Genomic DNA, 22,932 nt, shown 5'->3' with positions numbered 1-22,932 from the left:
GGAGAGCTCAGACCTTTGATAGCAGGCTTTTTTTTACATCAAATCTGCAGGTGCAGATATTTCTGTGAAAGAACTTGGTATAGGCATTTTTGAAATGTAGCTTGCTAGCTACATCATTTTCTTTTGAGTTACTGCATGTGTTCAAAGCAAGGAGTGATAACAAATGTGTGGATTTATAAGACTCGTGTTTGTACAACAGAAGCATTGAAGATTCATATGGGCTTGGGAATTCTGAGGAGTGGTATTCACACAGAGCTCAGTCTGACTCGTGCTATGGCTCATTCAGCTTGCTTGCCAGCAGTGAGCTCTGAGCAGTTCATAGCATCATCAAGGTTGGAAAGGACTTCCAAGATCATTCAGTCCAACTGTCCACCTACCACCAATAATTCCCACTAAACCTTGTCCCTTAGTACAAATCTAAATGTTCCTTGAACACCTCCAGGGATGCTGACTCCACCACCTCCCTGGGCAGCCCATTCCAGCGCCTGACCACTCATGATCAGTTGATGATTCTAGTAATGTTTTATATGGATGGTGTCTCAGTTAATCTGTTTAAGATTTCTTACCTCTGCTGCATGTGAGAAGGATTGTGGAGCTCTTCTGTACCCACGTTTTATATCAATGTTCTGATTATTAACACTGTTACAGACAGAACAAAACAGTGTTTTGTGCAGTGCTTTTGATAGAGAATATTTATTGTTAGCTTTGGTAGAGGAAGCATGAGTTCAGTTTTTTTTAACATACAGTACAGGCTTTATCCAAAATTTTAACAGTGCTGCTAAAGACATAAGGCTCAGGTTTTGCATGATCTTGATGACATGTGACTTTGCTGGTGCAGTTTCCATGGTGCTCAGTATCATCCAGCAGGTGTGATTGCTCATCTCTGCCTGAGACCAAATAAGATCTTAGAGATTGTTCCTACTGTTAACTGTCTGATAACAGTCTGTCTGATTTCACTTGTTGGATGTTGCTTCTAAGTGTGCTTTAACTTACATTGCCTATTTAACTTACATTGCCGTCTTTTGGGTGCACTGAGGTCCTGGTGGTGTGGACAAATTAAGCTGAATTGTAACAATCCTGAAAAACAGAATTGTTTTTTTTTTAGCTCACTGCAGGATGAGACTTCCAACTCCTGTAATAGATTTTTGAATGACTAATATGTTGTAACTTCAAACTTAATCTACCAATTGAGTTTGTAATTGAACAGATGACATTTAGACATTATATGCAGTGGTATCATTAGCATACTTAGGCTGTAATCAGAGCTTATTTTGTGTTTTTAATTCAGAGCTGTAGTGGAAAATTAAGTTGAGTAAAAACTAGAATTTTCATCACTTCCAAATGCAGATAATTTTAGTAGTTACCTTGATCCTACTTTCTGTAATTGTGGGAATGATTTCCCAACTGCATTTTAATCAGTGCAGGCTTTACTGCCTTCTCACTCTGCTTTCCTTTTTTTTTTCTTTTTTTTCCCTAGTGAGTAAAGGCTGCTGGGTCTGCTTCCTTAATGTTCCATTGAGTTAGATCAAGGACAAAGCTTTCAAAGAAGAAAAAGCGTGATAAGTAAATCATCTGTATTCTATTTACATGGCTACCATGTGATTTTCTGAGACATGCTAAGGTGGCAGATTTGAAATGGTACTGGTCGCTTATGTGAAAATATTTGTCCTGCAGATCCTAAAAAGCACAACTTGCATTTTCATAGAATCATAGAATCCTTAGAGTTGGAAGGGACCTCTGAAGGCCATCTACTCCAGCTCTCCTGCAGTGAACAGGGACAGCTAGATCAGGTTGCCCAGGGCCTGATCCAGCCTCGCCTTGAAAGTCTCCAGGGATGATGGGGCCTCAACCACATCACTGGGCAATTCCAGTGCCTCAGCACCCTCACTGTGAAAGATCTTTTTTTTTATATCTCACCTAAATCAATCTCCTTGAACTTTTCCATGTTAATTATCAGAAAACTTACATAGGGAATATTTTTGTACCGATACTGTTGTTTGCTGACTTTTTATACTGAAAATGAAAACACATTTTCCCTAGGCTCGTTTGTTCTTTTTCTAAGTGTAAGTGGCTTTCGCTTTTTCATACAATTTCTTTCAGAGTTGAAAAAATCATTTTTAAACAGAGATTTGAGAAAATTGAACTAATGAGCTCATAAGCTCATGAAACAGATTAGATGTGGGCAAAGTGACTGCGAAAACATTACAGCAAGCATTTTTTTTGTTGTGTGGTTTGAAGTGTTCTTTTATTTGCAGTGTGACTAGGTGTAGAAAAAGTCTTTGAATCTCAGTGCTGTGTTTAAGGGCTGCTTTGGTGTAATATTCATCATACTTTATTCATGGAAAGCTGTGTTCCGTGTGGTTCAGGAACTTGGCTTTCAGCTATGCAGTTTGTATAGGTAGTGCCATTATTTATCACATGACCTTGCAATATCAGTGTAGGTGCTCATGACTTCAGGGCTTAATTATTGTAATTCCCTTTACAGTGGATTAGTGATGAGGCTAATCTGCTGCTTGCAGCTTGTTCAGACTGCAGTGGTGTATTTATTTGTGGATTTCAGCTACCCTCATCACATTCAGCTTGCTTTGCATCAGCTGCTTACTACATGGTGTAATGTTTAGATTAGCTTTAGGTATAAAGGTCTGAATGTTCATGCCTTGGTTATATTTAAAGGTTATGCTTTTTTTTTTTTTCTCTTTTAAACTGAACTAATATTTCAGGTTTTGCTGCAGGACCCCTGAAAGGATTTAGTCTGTGGATTGAATCTTCCGAATGTCTGTGTTTATGTGTTTGTGTCAAGTGGCTTTAAACTGTCATTAAAATTGAAAGAAAATAGTGTGACCCAGGTGACCAGCCAGTAAGTTGCTAAGAGATAAATGGCTGATGTTAACAGAGAAGCACTAGGATATCTTTGACATCTGCATAGGACTAACAAATATAACACAGTCTTTGAGATACCTTGTCCTTAAGGACTGGCACCTGGAAGTCAGGGTGAGCTATTCTGGAACATATGAAGTGACACTGTCTTAAACAATTGAATCAAGCCCTAGGTATTTACTTGGAGGTAAGATGAATTATTGTCCTGGCTCCATTGCCTTCCCATCAGGTCTCTATTAGTTTGAATGGGAGACACAATCTCATACGCCAGCGTCTTCATTTAGATGTCCATTTTTGGATCTAAATATTATCTGTCTTTCATCCATGTGATTTTGAATACAGTTCCAAACCTTGACTTAATATTGACTATATGTTCTAATCGAAGTATTATCCCTCTTATATCCCTGGGTTGCTGGATTTTAGTAATTTCAGAGCTTTTGAACCATTTCAAAGCTTGGAACGTTTTGTTTTGTTTTAAATGCAAGCGTTATTTATGGTACCAAACTTAGTTCTACAGCAATGTTGTTGCTTGTATTTTGCTTCATGGATCTCAAAATAACGTGTGTTAATCTTCCATAACTTAAAGAAAAAAGGCATATTTACATGGCATATTTTGCTGATTTATAGGAAAAGATTTATACATTTACATATGTTTTAGTTGTGTAAATTAGGTAGAGATTATGCTAAGAATGAGATCTGCTCATTTGTATTTTGGGGTATGTCTGTCTTTGGCAGGTGTTTGAGAATGGGTGAGCATTTCTCTGCTGTCAGTAGTTTAGCAAAGTCTTTTCTGACTTGAGAATTCTTTGTTTTCACAACTTGGAAGTATCTGAGAGCTTCAAATGCTCTTAGTTTTATTAGCCCTTCCCTGCTCTTAGTATGGTGTGAATAGCTCAGGTGTAGAACATTGTTACAAAAGTTGGCTTTGAGCTGACATACACTTAAAACCTTTGAAAGCTTTATGGGTTAAGTGTATGAAATCCAAACCAAAGAAAACAGCTATAGATCTAGTATGCCTGCAGTGTTTGCTACCAAGCTACTGGTATTTACTTGATGGTAATTCTAGCCCGTTGTGTCAAAGTAATGAAATAATATACCCTGCCTAATACGTAGCAGGCACTTCACACTATAACTGTTGAACAAGGGAGAAATGACTTCCAAGCCCTGCACCTTGCAGTGCTTTAGCCCTAGAGATGTGAGCACTGTGTGCGACTGGGGTGTCCGAGGGATTTGTTGGCACCATGGGGAACACCAGGACATCCCACACAGTCTCTTGAGCTCTTAGCTTCTCCTCTTTCCAAACCATGTTGCACACCTGCAGGAGGGAGAAATCTTCCTGCATTTTGCCAGTGCCTGAGAGAAGGTCTGAAGCATATTTTTGACATAAGTATCTACTGGAGCAGAGAATGGGCAAAATGGAAGTGGTTCGCTCAAAAACATTTGTTAATGAAACTTTTTAAAAATAGTGGTAGTTCACTTTTGGTATTAACTCTGCTGTGTGTATCATATTTACCTGTCTGCACGAAGAGTGCAGGGAAAAGGGAAAAAATTACTAACATGTGTATAGACCTGAAGTGATGACAGCTTGTTGCGTTTTGATGCAACTTAATGCAATCTTTCTTTTAATCTGGCTATTTTGGTGGAAAGCTTCTTGTTTCGTTGTGGTCTGGTTTCTGTGTAGCTCTTCCATCCTCATGGGCTGGTGTGGTAGGAATGGGTCAGAGAATAATTCAGATTTAACTTAAGTATGAAGTGTAATGCAGTTGTTTTGTATGTTCTGTTTCATCTGTCCATTATTGGTTATTGTGTTAAATTACATTCTGCAAAAAATAGAGCTTTTGTTTAAGCCTGCGAAAGGAATAATGTTAATGAAAAATCCTTTTTGTGTTAGATACAATTATATGAAAACATATGAGCCTTCTGAGACGGTGCATCTCGCAGTGGTTGCCTGTGGTGAAAGACTGGAAGAGACCGTTACTATGTTGAGATCAGCCATTATTTTCAGCATCAAACCTCTCCAGTTTCATATTTTTGCTGAGGATCAATTACATGAGAGCTTCAGAGACATAGTAAGTACCCAAAACATTTATTTAATAAATGTACAATTGGAGTAATACTTAAACATTTATCAGCTACTTGGGTGGTAGTTGAATGTAGTGGCAGAAATAAAGAAGTCTGAGGTAATGTGCAAGTGTTTCCTAGTGTTGGATGGGGATTTTTAAGGTTTTTTTTTCCTTTTAAAAAAATGCCAGTTGCTGATATTGAGGCTTCTCGCAGAGACAGCTTCATGATTTGTCACCTTAAATTTGCTGAATAGAAACCTGATGTTCTGACCACAAACCAGTTTTATTGTGTGAGCTTGAACGCAGTTGATTTTACAAGAAGAAATCTGTCCTTTTTCATCCCTGTATTTACTTTCTGAGTCAGCTTTATTTTGTCTAAGCAAAAGGAAACCTCATTCTGTGAAAATGTTGGATGTGGTTACATCTAATTTTAGCAGCTTCCAGTTTATGGGTATAACATTGGCGGGAGTGACAGTATTAGAAGCTGACTGGTGTATGCCTTTGGAGAGTTTTACTATTTTTTGTGCTCAAATATCATACTTTAAGGAATTGTGGCAAAATTAGATAAGCTTATTTTAAATTGGGAAAGATTTCATTGATGGTTTTCCTGTGGAAATTAGTTAAGGGGAGAAAATGTCTGGATTTACTTCCTGTAAATACTGATGGATTTTACTTGCTCTTGTGTATGTGATCTGATACGATGTGTTTTCTTCATTGTGTCCTGCAGGTGCCACTTTTTGCTTAAATATTTTGAGTGGCTGACAGATTTTTGCAGTTCAGGAAACATTTCTGCTTTGGAAAAGAGGTGTTGCAGTTGTGTTCAATTATTAATAAGATATGATTCCCTGTAACATTGAACTCATGTAATTTTTTGTGATCTTTTCATCTAGCTTGATGACTTCCCATATGAAGGAAAAGTTAATTACACATTGTATCCAATAACATTTCCATCAGAAGGTGCGAAGGAATGGAAGAAGTTGTTCAAACCATGTGCTTCACAAAGGCTATTCTTGCCAGTAAGTTTATTGTGTTACAAATACAGAAGTATCAAGCATTTTGCTAATCTTATTTCTGCTTAGTTTTAAATCAAGAACTGCTGCTCCTAAAAGTCAGTTATGACATCCTAAAAAACCTTTAAGTTTTCTGGTAATACACCCTGGAATACAATTCCCTTTCTCAGTTGCTGCATAATGTAATTATATTCCTGGTGCTTATTGTAGGTTGCTTATGTCACCCTCTCAGAGATAGGATTTATCACGCATCTCATTTATTTGTTAAGTTTCCTGCTTGCATGGGTCTAAGAGGAACAAAACAAGAAACAGCCTGTTGTTTCCAGTGTTTTTGGCGGCCTTTTATTTGCTCATCTAAGACTTCAGTAATCATACTTCATGCCAGATGAGTTGTAGCAGTGGCAGCCATCTCCCGAACATTGTCACTTGTGGGGTTTCCTTACACTTGCCTCATTGTTTGATTAGTTGCATATCAAAGCAAGGGAAAGGGCAGAAGTTAGGAGGTTCTGTTATTGCAGTGTTTTACTTGGCCTACAGCCCTCTCCCGAGGAGACCCAGGATATAAAATGCAAATGTTGGCATTGCTCTGTTGTATTATTGTTGTACATCAAACCTCTGTTTCAGTCTGCAGAAATTCTCAAAAAGAGAAGAGGAAATAAATTTTTTTTTGCTTACAAACTGACAGTCTAAGGTGAATTTATTTGTATGTGTCAAAAATATATTAGAAGTACAAATTGCCATAGTTTGTTTTATTAAGAGAAGCTGAATTAGTTAAGTTGGGTTTTAAACTTCTTTTCCACTTCTTTTCAGTTAATCCTGAAGGACGTGGATTCGTTGTTGTACGTTGATACTGACATACTGTTTTTGAGACCCGTTGATGATATTTGGTCTTTTCTGAGAAAGTTCAACTCCACACAAATTGCTGCAATGGCACCAGAGCATGAAGAGCCTCGTATTGGGTGGTATAATCGCTTTGCTCGGCATCCCTATTATGGAGCGACTGGAATAAACTCTGGAGTCATGTTGATGAATATGACACGGATCAGAAGAAAGTATTTCAAGGTATGTATATTGGGTTTATTGCAGTTTGTTTTCATACATCTTTCAATTGCAAATTCCTGTTTCTAATTCGTCTGGGACAGTATTTTCATCCAAAATTCATCCGGGACAAATATGTTCTTGTAACTGAGTGATCTAAAAAAGCTGTATTTAAAGCGGTATCTAAAGATAAATTCTTGATTTGTAAGTCTGCTTGATTGTTTTAATTTTTTTTCTTGAATATCACGTGACAGGATATAATCAGTTGCTTTAAATTATGTTTGTCAGTAGATAGTTTCCTGCTTTTCTTCACTTCAAAGCTTTCAGAAAACAGTTTATGTGTATTATTAACTAACTTTAAGAATGTGTGTATGTAGTAATACGACCAGGAGGTGGTGCTAAAACATTTAGTAAGTTATTTTAACTGTACCGTTTCTAAATTTTGATCTTTGAAAGCTTAACCAGCTGATAATCAACTTAAGTGCCTTTGATTTACTTTGCGTTCTTAGTTTCTGTAGAGAAATAACTATGTCATGTAAATGTTTGGTAAAGCAACATGTCCAGTACAAGAAGTAGTCGTTGCTTCACAGATTTTTTTTCCCTGTATACTTGACAAGTACAAAAGCAGTGTTGCATAATTATGCTACTGTCTTACTTTATACTTTAAAAAAAAAAAGACAAAAACAAAACACAACAAACCACACAAGAAGCTGAAAACAACCACGGAAACAAAACTGCATGAAGATGGGAAGAAGTCTGATTAGGGAAAACAGTCATGCAGTCAAAAACTAGGGGAAGGTACACCTTAAGAGTGACAACATACATTTAGAATCATTTTAGAATCAATTGTTGAAGTTGGAAAAGACCTCTAAGATCATCTAGTCAGTGGATGTCCAACCATTTGGCTAGCCTGGGCCACACTGAGTAAAGAGGAATTGCTTAGGCTGCATATACATGTCACTCCAAAAGTAATGCCTTCTATTAATTTCCATGGGAACTGCAACAGATACAGTGAGTACAATGACTCTGCTTGATAGAGCAAATGCTCAGCAACAGAGCAGTATTTTTTAACACCCTTAGCTATGCATTTTCACCAGCGATGAGCAAGAGGCTGCATACCATGCTCATCAAAGCCTGCAGCAGTGGAAGAGACCCACTGGCACTGTCACCACTGCTGAAATGCACCATTGTGCTCACATTCGCTGTTTGGTCTTCAAAAATGTTCAGCAAGTGTTAATGAATGTCAACAGACTTTTTTTTTTTTTTTTTTTTTTTTTTGCATGGAGGAATTAAATGACACACATCTGTTTCATATGTACATCCATGTCAGACACCATTTGGTCAGACTGCTTCTCTGCTGCCATCTGTCTCCTGGCAACAAAATGTAATGGGATATTGGCAGGAAGGTCCAACCTTTACTGCTGCACCACCAACATCTGCCTGTGATGTTGTGGGCCAACAGAATAGAATATGAGGCATTACTTTTGGAGCAACTGTTGTAAAATATATAGAGCTACAAAAACATAAAACTGCTGCAGTATTTGACCTTTTTTTTGTTAAACTAATGCATTACCTTCTGATTTGATGGCAGTGGTTGCAATTCTTACTGAGTTCTCAAAGTGCTCATTGGAGATATTTTATGAGGTTTTACTTCTCCTGTCTTCATCCTTGAAAACATTTGTTCACAAATGTACCTACTGCCACAAAGTGATGACATGAGTAAGATGTGTCTGTGAACAGAAGGATATTTTTTTGTTAAGAGAGGTCTGATAAAAGTCTAGTAAAGAGACATGATCAAATGTTGGAGTTGAATATTTATACATTCAGTTTGAAAATTTGCAGATTTATGTCGACTGAAAATGGTGTTGCAAGCATAAATTGATGATTTTTTTTTTTTTTTTTTGTGACCTTGAAACCTATTCTCAAATTCCTTTATCAAAACTGAAAGCACAGCTGCTTGGTATTTTTGCTGTTCACAGGACTGTGTTTAGCCAATGTATCAAAATATAGACAGTTTGCCATAACTTGAGTTAGCACTGCGCTGCTCCTTCCCTGTGCCCTGCTTTCAGCCTAGACAGTGCTGATATCACACAGTGTTTGGGTGTCATGAGTGATGGGTGTGCACCTAGCCAGTCAGTAGGGAAGAGCCACCACTGAGGGCCGGCCACATTATGAGCTGTGCCAGGCTGAGTGTGGTCCACAGGCTGCAGGTTGGACATGCCTGCTTTAGTCCAACCATTCACCTATCATCAATGTTGCCCACTAAATCATTTTCCTTGGTACCACATCTGCAAGTTTCTTGAACACTCCAGGTATAATGACTCAACCCTGGGCAGCCCATTCCAGTCCTGACTACTCTGTAGGAGCTTTTCCTAATATCCAGCCTGAACCTCCCATGGCACAACTTGAGGCTATTCCCTCTCATCCTATTGCTAGCTAAAAGTGATGTCAGAAGTGGGATTCGGACCCATGCCTCCATTAGGAGACCAGAATATGCAACTGACACAGGAAGGTGTGGAACACCTTTAGCCTGGCACCTTTGGCCGTTCAGACATTCTGATGCTGCGCATTTGCTACGGTTGTTACTTTTTTCCCCATCTCCAATTTAAGAAATATTTGGCTTCCATCGTAAAGTGCTTTTAATGCCTTTTGGTTTTGAAAATACTGAGAATATAAGAAAAATAAAGAACAGTTTGGTTCAAGTATGAAGTTAACAGTAGGTGTAATATGTAGCTGTAACTTAGCTGTGACTTTCCTGTGCTGTAACTGTAGCTACTGTATCTCTTGCTCAATACAGAAGTAAAAGGAAATAGAGGTGTTTTCTGTACCTTTTCAGTATGCAGGTTTTAACATAGTTGCTGAGAACTTGTTTCTTGCATTAAATCTTTTATCTTCCATTTCTATGTCTTTCTTTCCCCTGCTTTTCTCACTCTTCTTTGAGTCTGATTGTCTTGAGCAAGAAACAGATCTAATTCTTGAATGCATGATGTAACATACACCAATTTTATTGTTCAGCAGGAGTATTTTGATATGCCTTCTTTGGTTTAGAATGTTGTCTGTATCATTCAGATTCTTGTATAAAAAATGAATATCTGTTGATATTAATTCCAGGTGTTTTACCTCTGTTATACATGCCTGAAAGTGTATTTGTTATTTGTTCAAGCTGTGAATTTGTAAGGATAGCTACTCTCTCCAAAGTGGCTGACTTGCTAAGACTTTTCTTCAGACTTCACTGCTAATGGCCAACTTATATATCAGTGGATATTTGTTGGCAGGCTTTTTTCATAATTGTTTCAGGAGGAACACTGCCTCATGATTTCTAACCTATGCTGCTGACTTAGTGCTACCTCCTGTTGAGCACACTGGAGAAGTGTCTTGTGGTATTAGACTTGGTGTAGGCATGCTCAGCCCAGTAGGAATGGTTTGAAGATATCTAGAGAGAAAGCTGCATCTGAAACCTAGGTATTACAGTGCTCAGCCATTTTCTTTTCTTGTCAATGGCAGTGAAGCCTGGGAAACATCTGAGCAGAAAATGAGTTTCTCTTATAGAGAAATTGATGATTGAGATCTTGGCATAGAGAGCGTTCAGATCTGGGATTATTTAGCTTATGTTCCCCTACTATGTACAGTGTGGTGCCACAAGCTTGTGGAGTATCACAGAGCCTTGAGATGCAGAGGCTTTCTTACAGACGCTGCTGTTCTCAATAGATCTGTTTTCATCTTCAGGTACCTTGAATGTCTTGTAAGGAGAATTGCTTGATCTGAAAAATAGTAGGCTGTGCAGCAAAACTTTGGAAAGAATTTAGTGGAGTTGAGACTATACACAGTAGGCCTGAGTGTATGGCTTCACTTTATACTGATAGTAAAGGAGCTTCTAGTCTTGAACCTTTAGAAGAGAGGGAAAATAAATTCAGGGGTAAGGTCTGTACTAATATCCCTGGCCAGCAGCAACAGCATATGCAAGTGTAAGGTGTTGCATTTGGATTGAGGCAATCCTAGATATGAGCACAGACTGGGAGAACTCTGTGAGAGCAGCCCTGCAGAGAGGAACTTATGGGGTCTGGTGGATGAAAAACTGGACATGAGCCAACAGTGTGTGCAGCAGCTCAGAGAGCAATCTGTACCCAGGGCAGCATCAAAACAGGGGTGGCCAGCATGGAGAGGGAGGTGATTGTCCCACTCCGCTCTGCCCTTGTGAGGTTCTATCTGGAGTACAGCATGCAGGCCAGCGGCCTCCAGCACAAGGAAAATGTGGCGCTGTTGGAGTGGGTCCAGAGGTGGGCCACGAAGGTGATCAGAGAGCTGGAGCACCTCTCCTGTGAAAGAAAGGTTGGGGGAGCTGGGCTCGTTCAGCCTGGAGAAGGCTCTGGGGTAAAGCTCATTGTGGCCTTCCAGTACTTAAAAGGAGTTTGTGAATGGAAGGCAGGCCAGATTTTTTGCGTGGTCAGATAGCAGTAGAACAAGGGGAACAATTCTAAAGAGGAGAGATTTAGGTTAGATGCTAGGGGGGATTTTTTTTCCACAGAGAGTGGTAAGGCACCAGAACAGATTTCCAGGAGAAGCTGTGGATGCCCCATCCCTGGAGGCACTCAAGGCCGGGTTGGATGGGACCCTGGGAAGCCTGCGCTGGTGGTTGATAACCTTGCCTAGGACAGGAGGTTAGAAGCAGTGATTTTGAAGGTCCCTTCCAATCCACGCCATTCTAGGATTTCTTGCTTTTGAACCTTGCAAGTATCGACCCATGTTGTGTCTCATTTCTTACTTAGTCTAGTTAAGTAACGTCAGAAATAGAAAGTGCTTCATTTTCTTATAGGATGGTCAACATTTGTTTATATTCATTCAGGAGAATGAGCAAAGACCTTAAGTAGACATAATATTTTGGAAGCTTTATGTCTTCAAAAATCTGCGTTAGACTTCTTTCATATCTGAAGAATGGAAATTCTGGGTCAGGATATCCCTCCAGTATGATAGATTTGAATATGTGGCTTCCTTCTTTATTGTAGTTTCTTTGGAATAAAATTGAAGACTTTGTTGCTTGAGACCTTTAAGATTCTTGCTTGATTTGTAAAAGTTATAAGAAACCAGAAAACGAATAATAAAAAAAGAACTGGACATTAGCCAGTGGTACTAGAACATTTTCTGCTATTTTCTGCTCACCCAGGTAGAAGAAAAGATGTAGCTTAATGTCTCAGTCCAGAATTAAGTTATCTTTTATTCACTTAGTTATCTTAGTTATTCTAAACTCAGCCTTCTTAGAGCTCTATTCATTTTAGAAAAGCATCCTAGCTATTTGCCTATGGTGTCTAATAGTTCCTAGTTCTACTTTCTTATTTCTTTTTTGTGTGTTTTATGAGACTGTGTGCATGCATACAGTAAAAACAAATGCACTGCTTATATGCACGTGCATACACATGAATGTAGTGTGATTATTTTACATTGCATAGCCAAAGATAAGGCTCAAACTGGTAAAAAAAACTTTATATGGACAGTGCCTGTCTGTCATTTTCTTTGCAAAGCAGAAGTTGAGAATGGGAATGTAAAATGTGCAAGAATATTTAGGAGGTAGATTTGTATATGCTTGGTGAATGTAATCTTTCTGGAATTCAGTAAGGCTTTGATACTGTCCCCACAGCATCTTTTGGGCAAAGCATCTTCTGTTCAACTGTGAGATGAATAGTTAGTGCTGCACTGGGTGATAAAATGTCAGAATGGCAGAGCTCAAAAGGCTGTGGTAAGTGGGTTTTCATCTGGCTGTGTTCACCAGTGGTGTTCTCGAGGATCAGTTTTGTGCAACATTTTTATCAGTGATCTGGATGCAGAAGTGGAATACATTTGTAGCAGGTTTGCTAATGATACTGAACAGGGAGGTGCTGTTGGTTTACTAGAGGGATGGAATGATCATCAAAATTCCCTTCCAACTGAACCATTCTATAGACACAGACACTTACAAACTGGAAGGGACATAGCCAATAACATAGCAATGTGGTGCTTTAACAGAAAGTCCTAGACAAGTGAGGCTACATGAAAAGAGGGCAGTGATCTTTTTCAAATACATAAGGAGACTTAGGCATTGCTATACTTAATGTTATATATAATGCTTGAGACATAATCACCCACAGAAAGGAACAAATGTACAAAATCAAACAAGCCTCAAGCAAAGTAACTCTAGATAGTGTATAGAAGGGCAAGGTTCGTGAGTATGCTTTAAACAAACAGCAGAGAATTTATAAAACCTGAGCACAATTTCTGTGACCACTCTGTATGGCTTGAGGCTGTAGTTCTGAGAAACATAGTAAGCTCTTTTCAGTAGGTTTTTGCTTCTTTTCCTGATTGCTTTGTCCTAACCTCTGTTGTTTGTTGGATCCTTCCATGAACCAATTAAATTTGATAGAGAAAAGAATATGTTCTGCTGATTCGGTGAAGTAAATCAGGTCACTAATAATAATAATGATAATGATAATAATAATAATAATAATAATACTGAGGAAACCTCAAGGGTTAAGCACTACAGTTTTGAGGCAAGAACAGGATGGAGTTATGTAACCACCAGAAGAAATTCCTCTCATATGACATTAATGAAATCATAAATTGGTCAGTGATTGTGGATCTGCAGCTTCAGTTTCTGTAGATAATACTGTATGATTTGAGTATGTTTCCTCAACTTTATGTTCTCCTAGAAGTATTAAGAGGAAGTTTAATACTAGGTTGCTGCCGACTGAGTATGACAGCTTTACTGACATCAGTATCTGGAAGGTTTGTAGAACTTGTCTGTAACAGCTTGATGGCATTTTAAAATACCACAGAATGTTTCCTATGCTGCTTCTTAAATCTTTTCAACCTCCTTGGTAATTTTTTGGATATTGGAAACGTAGTTTATATTTTAGAATCTTTTAATGGTAACGATGGTTACTTCTTTCATATTCACCTGGGTAACTTTTGAAAAATAATTCTTGTGTTGGTTTGGATTGAGCTCGAGGATTCTGTTTCTCACTCTGACCTCACTACAAGTGGAGTTGTGCAGAACGATGTTATCAAATTCAATTCAAGAAATGCAAGCAATTTTTCTTACACAGTGATTCTTATGCTGGCTTCACTGTACATCCGTGCTAATAAATTAATATGTAACTTCTTTATTTATGCAAAGGTTATTGAAATATTAGAATTTCCAATTCTTAAATCTAATAGCACTATTTGTCAAGTACTGTTGCTTCTGGACATCTGGCAATGTGATGTATGCTGTTACCTGCTTTTTATCTCCTTGGGATATACTCTGTATTTCAGTATTATTAAATAACTATGCAAGCTAAATGAAAATTTTATGAATTAATTGTTTTGACAATTTAATGTAATATATTTATGGGTTGCTCTAAATCTTTTAAAAATTATTTTTATTTTTTAGTTCTTTATACTCTCTTGCTATGATTAACATATTAAATTAGAATTAAGAATTAATAGATTTAAGAATAAATTAAGAATTAAATTAGCTCACCGTTCTTAGCATTGAGTGCAAGTTTAAACCTTTGATCAATATTTTGTGGATGGCAAAATCCAAGTGAGGCAGTAATCTTTATACATGGTGCTTCAGTCTAATAGATTTGCTTTTTGGAAGGCTTAGGCTGTATCTTCTTCTGTTTAATCACATTGCACAGAGCCTAATTATTATTCTTGCTAGAGAAGAATTCTCTTGTGCATTTCTTATGCCTGATCCTGTCAAATACTTGGAAGCAGCCATAGTCATAAATTTTTAAGGCCAGAAGGGACCATGGTATCATTCAGTTCAGCTTCTTACATAATATAAACTATAGATCTTTTTTTTTTATTAATTTCTGTCTGAAAATTGATTGTATTTCGTCTTTTTTTTTTTAATCTTCCGTTCCAAAAGCTTTCCATATTTGATGGCTGACTTGATTTGAAGAAAAACTAAAACAGAAACTGTTGCTGTAGGTGCTTTCTAGTTTCTTAGAAGAAAGCTTGTAGGGGAAAGCGTTTGATGCTGTGGTTCTAAAACTGAATATTGTACCCCAGGTAATCTCTTCTGCTTTGTAACATGGTGTTTTTGTATACAAATCCCAAACAATGCTGAAGTTCAATTTTTTAAAAAATTCTCAACTTGGTTAATAAGAATCAAGGGCTAATCCTATGTTTGCTCTGGAATTTTCTCTCTTTAGGATGTCTTGTTATTGCATCCTCTCTCTCTGAACTAAAATAGAAGGCACAGAGTGAGCAACCTTGTTCCTTTTCTGTTCTATTTGAGCTTGAATGTGGTATAAAGATAAGAAAATAGCTTTAGAATATATATGACTCTTATGCTGCATGTAGTAACCTCTTTTTGGTAATGTGAAGTTCAGCACAGGCCAGCTTACTCTAAACAGCGTCATCTCACCCAAGCCTTAGGAGTTTATCTTCTGAACTGTAATTAATCAGCAGTTTGGGAAATAAGTAACAGCTGTTGGTTTAGTCATGCTGCATTTGGTAGGGAAAAGTTGTGCCTTTGCTGTGGAAATAAAATAAATAAATAAATAAATAAAGAAGATTCAACTCTAGGAAAATTCTTTGGAAAACTTTTGAAGAATGTCTATGTTTTTTATGCATTACTTTTTATGCATATCCTTCTGCCTGTGTGTGTTTGGGAATATTCAATAATTAATTTTATATTGATCCATTTTGAAATTTTTGAAGTTCACTATAAAATGTATGTATGCTCGCAGTTTTTTGGTGAAGAACAAGAAATTGCTTGAAGTGTGGAAGCTTCAGCAGTGCCAATGTACTTGGCACACATCAATTGAAATCTGGTTTTGTATTGAATTTACTGCTGTACAGAAACCTATAAGACAAAAAATAATTTGATATTTCTTAGAAGACGTTTTAAAAGGAAATCTTGAGAACTCATCAAGGCAGGAGTAGGAGATGCATATAATTTTGCTTATCATAAGATAATAAGAAATAAAGTATACTGGAAGTGGTTTAGCTGTGTTTTCCCTCTATGCAGTCATTTCTTCAATAGGAATAAATACATAAACACGTGCAAACCATTTGAGATTTGTGGCTTTGAGAAGCAAATGCTGTGATTCTATAGGGCATTTCCTTCTTTGTTAGCATAGCTAACCTGAATGGATGACTCTTTAGCCTTGTTCTGTCTCATAGAATGATATGACAACAGTCCGGTTACGCTGGGGAGAAATTCTTATGCCTCTGCTGAAGAAGTACAAGTTGAACATAACGTGGGGTGATCAGGATCTGTTGAACATAATGTTTTTTCACAATCCAGGTAAATCCACATTGATTTTAAGTGTAATGTGACAAAGCTGATGTTTTGTATGATCAGAAATCCAGAAAAATGATTTAGAAAACCTTTCAGTGGAAGAATTCAGTAGACTTTTTAATGGTTGTTTGCTTTTCCTTATCTAAGAAACAGTCTTTTCATTGATAAGCAAAGTTGAGATGTCCTATAGTTTGATTTGTTGTTAGGTTTTACAACAACTGTAGAGAAATTCATGAAGCACTATTAATGTAAAATGAGAAATATGAATGCGTCCCCAGCAACAATTTTGATACTTAATCGAATTATTATTATTTTTTTTCTGCACAGAAAGTCTGTATATCTTTCCTTGCCAATGGAATTATCGGCCTGACCACTGCATTTATGGAAGCAATTGTAAGGAAGCTGAAGAAGAAGGTATATTTATTCTTCATGGAAACAGGGGTGTTTACCATGATGATAAACAGCCAACTTTTAGGGCCGTGTATGAAGCAATAAAAAATGTAAGTGTGTTCAGCATTTAGTTGTGCAAAATTTGCCTTTATTGCAACAATGTAATTTCTTTCCCTTTGAAGTAAGTTTTAGACATTTCACTGATTTTGGGTTTACTGTTTGTATGGATTTCCAATGTATTCATTTTGTGACTAACATCACTTTTAACGTTGTACAGACTGAATTTAGGTTATGATTCTAAAACACTGCCTGTACCTGCATCGTGTTTATTTGAAAGACTGTTCCCATCCCCTTAGTAAGTACATCTTGTAAACGTTATGGACATATGGAGACCACTGAAGTTTAACTTTCCTGGAGGTTTTAAAATGAAGAAGAAAAAATGTTTTTCCTCCCAAAGTTTGCACATACTTACTGCAATGTTTTAACATTCGATGGTAGCTAGATTTGGAGGATAGACAATACTTTTTATGCAGCATTTTGAACTTTGTTAGAGATTCATGGTATGAATATGTTACTGTTCACTTAAATGCTTAGTACAGTGACTTCTTTTCATTCTGCAAATAAGTCATCTCATAAACTATTTATCACTGCATTGGTACACTCACTGAAGTGCTGTAAAATGTAGCACTGATGCACATTTTAATGTAGCAGGCTATCGTATGCATATAACCTTCAAAAATCAATAGTATATTTTAATGGTGCTTTATTACGTGTTGTCATATGGATATAAAAATGAGAAAAAGTACTTTTGGGGGACTGAGAATACATTGCAGGGAAAGTGAATGTGTTTCCATAAAGGTACAATTTCTTTGTTTCCTTTGAGTGTTGTCAAAAACAGAAGAAAAAATTACTTGTTTTTATTTACGTTCCCGTTTGCTTTATGTGTATGTCAGAGAAAGTGTATGAAACACTGCTGATCCAGTGGTAATAAGGTGAACAAAATTAGGTTACTTTGAAATACTGTTTAGTTTTTCATTTGTTTATAACAATATTGCAATGTAGCGTTAATGACTTCTTTATTTCATGTCCATGTTAAGCACAGTATGTGCTTGACCATCATTCAGTTTAATGAAGCTTTCTGCTTTCAGTAGTCCTACTTACTCCTCATGCTGTTATTTTATTGTACAGATGGAAAAGAGTTGTATTCCTTAAAAGTTGTATTTCATTCAGGAAAGTTACTGGTCAAGAAAGAAATAACCAGAAACCATTTAAAATTGGTAATTTTTTCATTAAAAAATGTAACTTTAAATTTCCCACATGCTTCTTTGGGGTATATTCATCTGCTTATTTAAAAACAAGCAAAAATTCACCTGTTTGGCATACTGTTGAAAGTGTTTGAGTATATTGTGTAGTTCAGTGATTATTTTCTTGAAACCATTCACTAGTGTATAAAACCAAATATGATGCTCAAAGCCATTTCTATAAAATTCTTTAGTAACTCTGAGTAATATTGTATGTCAATCTTGTATTACTGACATTAAATCTTTTCTTATGCTCTTTACAGTATTCATTTGGAGATGATCTGGTTCGTTCACTGTTGCAGCCCCTAGAACTGGAACTACAGAAAACAGTGCATACGTACTGTGGGAGAGTGTACGAAGTGTTCATAAAGCAGCTGAAAAAAAGCATAAAAGACTTGTCTATCAGAAGATCAAAGGGAAGTTGATTAAAACTGCAAGCTCTTAAATCAAGAGACTGAGTTAATGTACTGGTCAGAAAGTGCAACAGTACGCCTTGAATTGGCTCTTAATGTGCCCAGATAAAAGTTTACTAGCGTACATAAAAATGAAGAAAATATTCACATAATGAAGAACAGGAACTCCTTTTTCCTGCAAGGGTGACCTTTTTCTCTTTTGAAGGTTAATCACTGCTACTGTTGGTTCTGATGATTTAGATGCTATTGATTTCTATGGTCAGTGGGTTTAGTCTACATAATTCAATTATCTCTGATGATGAAACAAACAAGGGAGAAATGAAAATGGCTCTATTTGGAAGTGTACCTCATTGTCTAAAATTCATTTAAACTGTGAATGTAGCAATAACTGAGTCAGCAGCACTAACCTCACTTTAAAGGTGTGATCACAAAGTTGTTTACAAGTGCAGAAAATACTCTGTTTTCAAAGAAATACAATACAGTCATTGACAATCTGTATGTGCCTTTATATATTCATCTCTTATACATGTTGGGTTACTGTTTTGACAATCTTGCTGTGTTTATCTTTGATGTAAACTGCACACTATGAATACAGTTTTCTTATAAATGAATAGCTAGTATGAGATACTAGTTTTCTGTCTGTAGATACTGAGAATTTGTTTCAATATTGTTGAGCCCTCTTGTCTAGATGATATAGTTGAATTGAGAGGTTCTGTATTTTTGCAACAATATGAAGATATTTTTCATAGAATACTTTTAAAAAAAAATGTTTTGCAGCTTTATAGGATGTTTTGGAAGTAGAAAAAAAAAAAGGTGGATGGTGGATAGCTGGCTCTGTGTTTTCTTACTAAGAATCATTACATGATGATCATTATGGAGTATTTAGTACCTAAAATTGAAGGGCTGTGGTAAAAGTTCTGATGTTTCATCAGACTGTATATTAGATGTTTTCTTTAGAGAATATATCCTATTACCATGTTTTGTTTTGTTTTGTTTTCAAATAACATGGATTTAAAATAGTTTTGGGCCAGACCCTTGACTGCATGATTATATGAATATTGAATAGGGTGTTAGTGATTTACAACAGTTAAGGATTAAGCTTTCTGTAGGTATCTTGATGGGAAAAAAAAAAAAGTTTATGTAAGGCAAATGTTAAAAGAAAAAAGCATAGGAAAAGATGATTGACTTCTAATGTTATGGTAAAATACTATTTAAACATGCATGGTATTAAATGTATTTGTAAGTGTACTTGAATTGAACTCATAACCTGAGATGAAGCCTTTATGAAGTGATTTTCTCAGATTCCAGAAAAGCTCCTGTGTGATGAACCTTGGAGGATCTACTTGCTGACTTGCGCCTTCATTCTGACTCCATTTTAGAAGCTTAATGTTTGTGGCTCTTTCTTTGACAAAGGCAGACTGGTTTGGAATCGCAGATCCACATAAGCTTCAGCAGTACAGAAGCGCACTCGATTGTAAGCAGAGTTTGTGTTCTGCACCTGTCTCCCTGCTGGCTCAGGGTGTAAATCTGTGGAATGCCAAATAGAAAGTCTGCCTCACGTGTAATTTGTTTGTTTCCCTTGTTATGTGTAACCTTTTGAAGACTGAGAATCTAGAAATCTCTGTGAAGGTGAATACTGTTACTGACTGATATAACAGTATGCAATACATTATTTTTTTTACATAAATACAAATTTTATATCAATTTGTCATCAGGGTGGTTGTTTTTTTTTTTTACTTATACCATCTATATTTACAAATTCTTTCACTTGGTTTGTTTCTTTTCTGCTTGTCTTGAGAAAATTACTGTGTGGAATATGGTGTATGCATGCAAGGGCACTATTTGAAACCCAGTGAACCATTTTGGAAAATAAACATAATGTGAGCATTATCAGCAACCCTTCCAATTACATTTCAGTTTGTTGGATTAGAATCAAAAGGTTAATAATGAAACTAATTGTAGAATAAAAATTCTTATTTGCTTATTTCAAGAAGCATTCATCTAGCATATTATAAACACCAGAATATACTGTGTTATGCCATAGTCCTCTTTAAATGTTTAGAATATAAATTTTCAAGCCTCTCACCCTCAACTCTGTTTCCAAATAACAAGTGAGCACTCTAGAAAACATCAAAAAAGACCAGAAGTGCTGAGTAGCTTACATTAAGTAACTCTCCAGAGTACTTGCTGTTTTTCACTTTTATTTCAATTCTATCACAACTATTTCTTAAGTTTCAGAAGATGACCTGCATTGTAAAACCTTTAGAGGTAGTTAAGGGGACTGGAAAATTAATTACTATGGCAGAAACCAGTTATATTCTGAAGCATTTCAGTACTTGCTTCGTAAGGTTATATACACCTTAAATGTAGAAACCTGTATCCAGCCTGTAAGTCTTTATAGCTGTCTAGTTTTAGAAACACTGTTTTTTTCTGCAGACATAGTAAATAAACAGTAAAATAGGGGCAGTCAAATTATAGAACTTCAGAAATGCTGTTCTTCCTGTTTTACTAGAGAAAGTATTTACAATTAATACTTTCGTAGAAAAAATGTAAGCATGCATGTTTGGGTTAAATTGAGATAATTTGGTCATACTTGATTTCTCTTTTCATTATGGTACCGTTATTTCTTTTTAAAGAGATCACAGACTCATGGGAGAATAATTTTATTTGAAGGTTTGTTCTCATTTGTATGAAACTGTCTTTTTTTTGTAGGTACTGTGAAAGACACGTAATAGTATAGATGGCACTAAGATGTCCTTATAGATGGAGCCTTGTACCTGTGCCTACTAATGAGGCTGATGAGCCTTACAAAAATCTTTTGAGTTGCTTGCAGTTTTGCCAAAACTCAGATGGAAGGTGACTTCAATACCCAGCCCTTGTAAATTGTTGTTGTTAAGGTTTTGCTTTAGATTTAGGAAGATTAAGAAAAGAGATGTACAGGAAAATTTATGTTTTTCCATTTTCTGATTTTAAATGGATTTTTAAGCAATATGAAATTACCTTTTGGTGACTTGGGCCCAAATTTGTTCAATATATAAACTTCTACCAAAGTGCTGTTTGGAAAACAGAAGCATCAGCATTTTAAAACTTATAACAAAATTATGTCTGTACTAAATATGCTCCAACCACACAAACTTGCCACACTTCTGTCTGTGATATTTCCATAACAGATGACTGAGAAATCAGTCTTCTTTCTTTTCCTCCACCCAAATGAAACTTCCTACCTAGATAGCATAGAAGGAGAAATAACTGCAAGTAGAAAGGAAGGATCTACTTGGATTGTTTAGAAACAGAGTGTGTGAGGCAAAGATAGTGTAGTGAAATACCTGTCTGTGATTGGGCTCCTTTGTTTGCAATGAAAACAGGGTAGAACTAAGACTGGTTATACACTGCCATTTACAGGTGTGGTGGTATTTGTCATGGAATTTGTCATGGCGTGAAACCAAGGGATAAAATCAATCTTCCATTTTCTATCTTACATGTAGGAAAACATTAGGCTTATAAGGGGATCTCCAAACATATGGACATATCTAAAACCTCCATTCCATAGTTGTCTTAAGTTCTTTTTCATTGTCTACTTTCTGCTTCAAATTAAAAGATTTCCAACTATCAAGCAGTTTTAACAATATTTGTCTAACTACATAAAATATTTTTGACACGGGTGGTATACTCTTGTATATTGTAAATTATTTATGGGCCACTTGTCTCCAATTATTTATTCTAAATGGATAATTTATTTTCAAAAAATAGTATGTTCACTTCCTCTGCTGTGGTATCTCATGTGATGATCATAGTGGGTTTTCCTGCCCACTTCACTGCTTTCTGAAAGGACAGAACTTGTAATGGGTCCGGTTGTTTTCTGTATTAAAACAAGGTGCTGAGAACTGTAATGCGAGGGTGTGGCTTTTTCTTTAGTAGTATGAAGTACATTCTTTTGTAGCATAGTACAAATACGAAGGAAAGGGAAGATACAGATATATTTAGCAGGCATCTTGGAACAGACGTAAGATGTTTGGACTTTCTGTCGCTATCAACTTCAGCACTTCTTCCCGTGCACAGAAAAACGTAGATGTTGTGTCATAACTCATTTTCAAAAGGAAACTTACGTGTGTCTCTAATCTCTCTGGATATCATTTTATTTTTCCAGGTGCTGTTTTAAGAGTGCCAGACTTGTAAGATACAGGCACATTTTTTCCCAAAGCGTTGAAGTCTCTGTGACTCATGGCTGCCTGTTGTGCCAATAATCTCAAATTCCCCCTTCTTCCCTCTGTGCTATTTTCCACAGATTATTTATTGATTTGTTTGTCATTTCACTTGTGATCGTTTTATGTTGTAGGCTTTTGTGAGGTCATGGAATACAAACACAACGTGCCTGCATCTCCCTCACCTCTTCTGTCATCAAACAGTAATTTCTAAAAAACTACTTTGTATTAATAAAAATGTTAAAACATCTGAGATGGGCAATTTATTAGAATGGCTTAATGCATTTTCTATTCCCTTCATATGATGGAAGGTCACTTTCTCCTCATTTTTATTTTAGGTCTTTTAATATCACAGAATTATAATCTGGGTACAACA

General features: G+C 36.5%; 1 protein-coding gene across 2 annotated transcripts in view; it reads left to right on the top strand.

The window, feature by feature from the left end:
• GXYLT1 (glucoside xylosyltransferase 1) overlaps window positions 1–22,346 on the top strand; it is a 34,327-nt gene extending 11,981 nt beyond the window's left edge. For both annotated transcript variants that reach the window (XM_048926538.1, XM_048926531.1), the window contains 6 exons: window positions 4,769–4,946; window positions 5,831–5,956; window positions 6,761–7,012; window positions 16,133–16,256; window positions 16,578–16,750; window positions 18,205–22,346. In XM_048926538.1, coding sequence (XP_048782495.1) covers window positions 4,769–4,946; window positions 5,831–5,956; window positions 6,761–7,012; window positions 16,133–16,256; window positions 16,578–16,750; window positions 18,205–18,366 — 1,015 coding nt within the window. In that variant the 3' untranslated portion in view covers window positions 18,367–22,346. The remainder of the gene's footprint in view (window positions 1–4,768; window positions 4,947–5,830; window positions 5,957–6,760; window positions 7,013–16,132; window positions 16,257–16,577; window positions 16,751–18,204) is intronic.
• Window positions 22,347–22,932: the final 586 nt, after the last annotated feature.

Source organism: Lagopus muta, chromosome 1, assembly GCF_023343835.1.
Source record: "Lagopus muta isolate bLagMut1 chromosome 1, bLagMut1 primary, whole genome shotgun sequence".
NCBI classification, from domain to species: domain Eukaryota; kingdom Metazoa; phylum Chordata; class Aves; order Galliformes; family Phasianidae; genus Lagopus; species Lagopus muta.
Note: the sequence above shows the minus strand (reverse complement) of the source record. Positions and strands in the feature narration are given on the sequence as shown.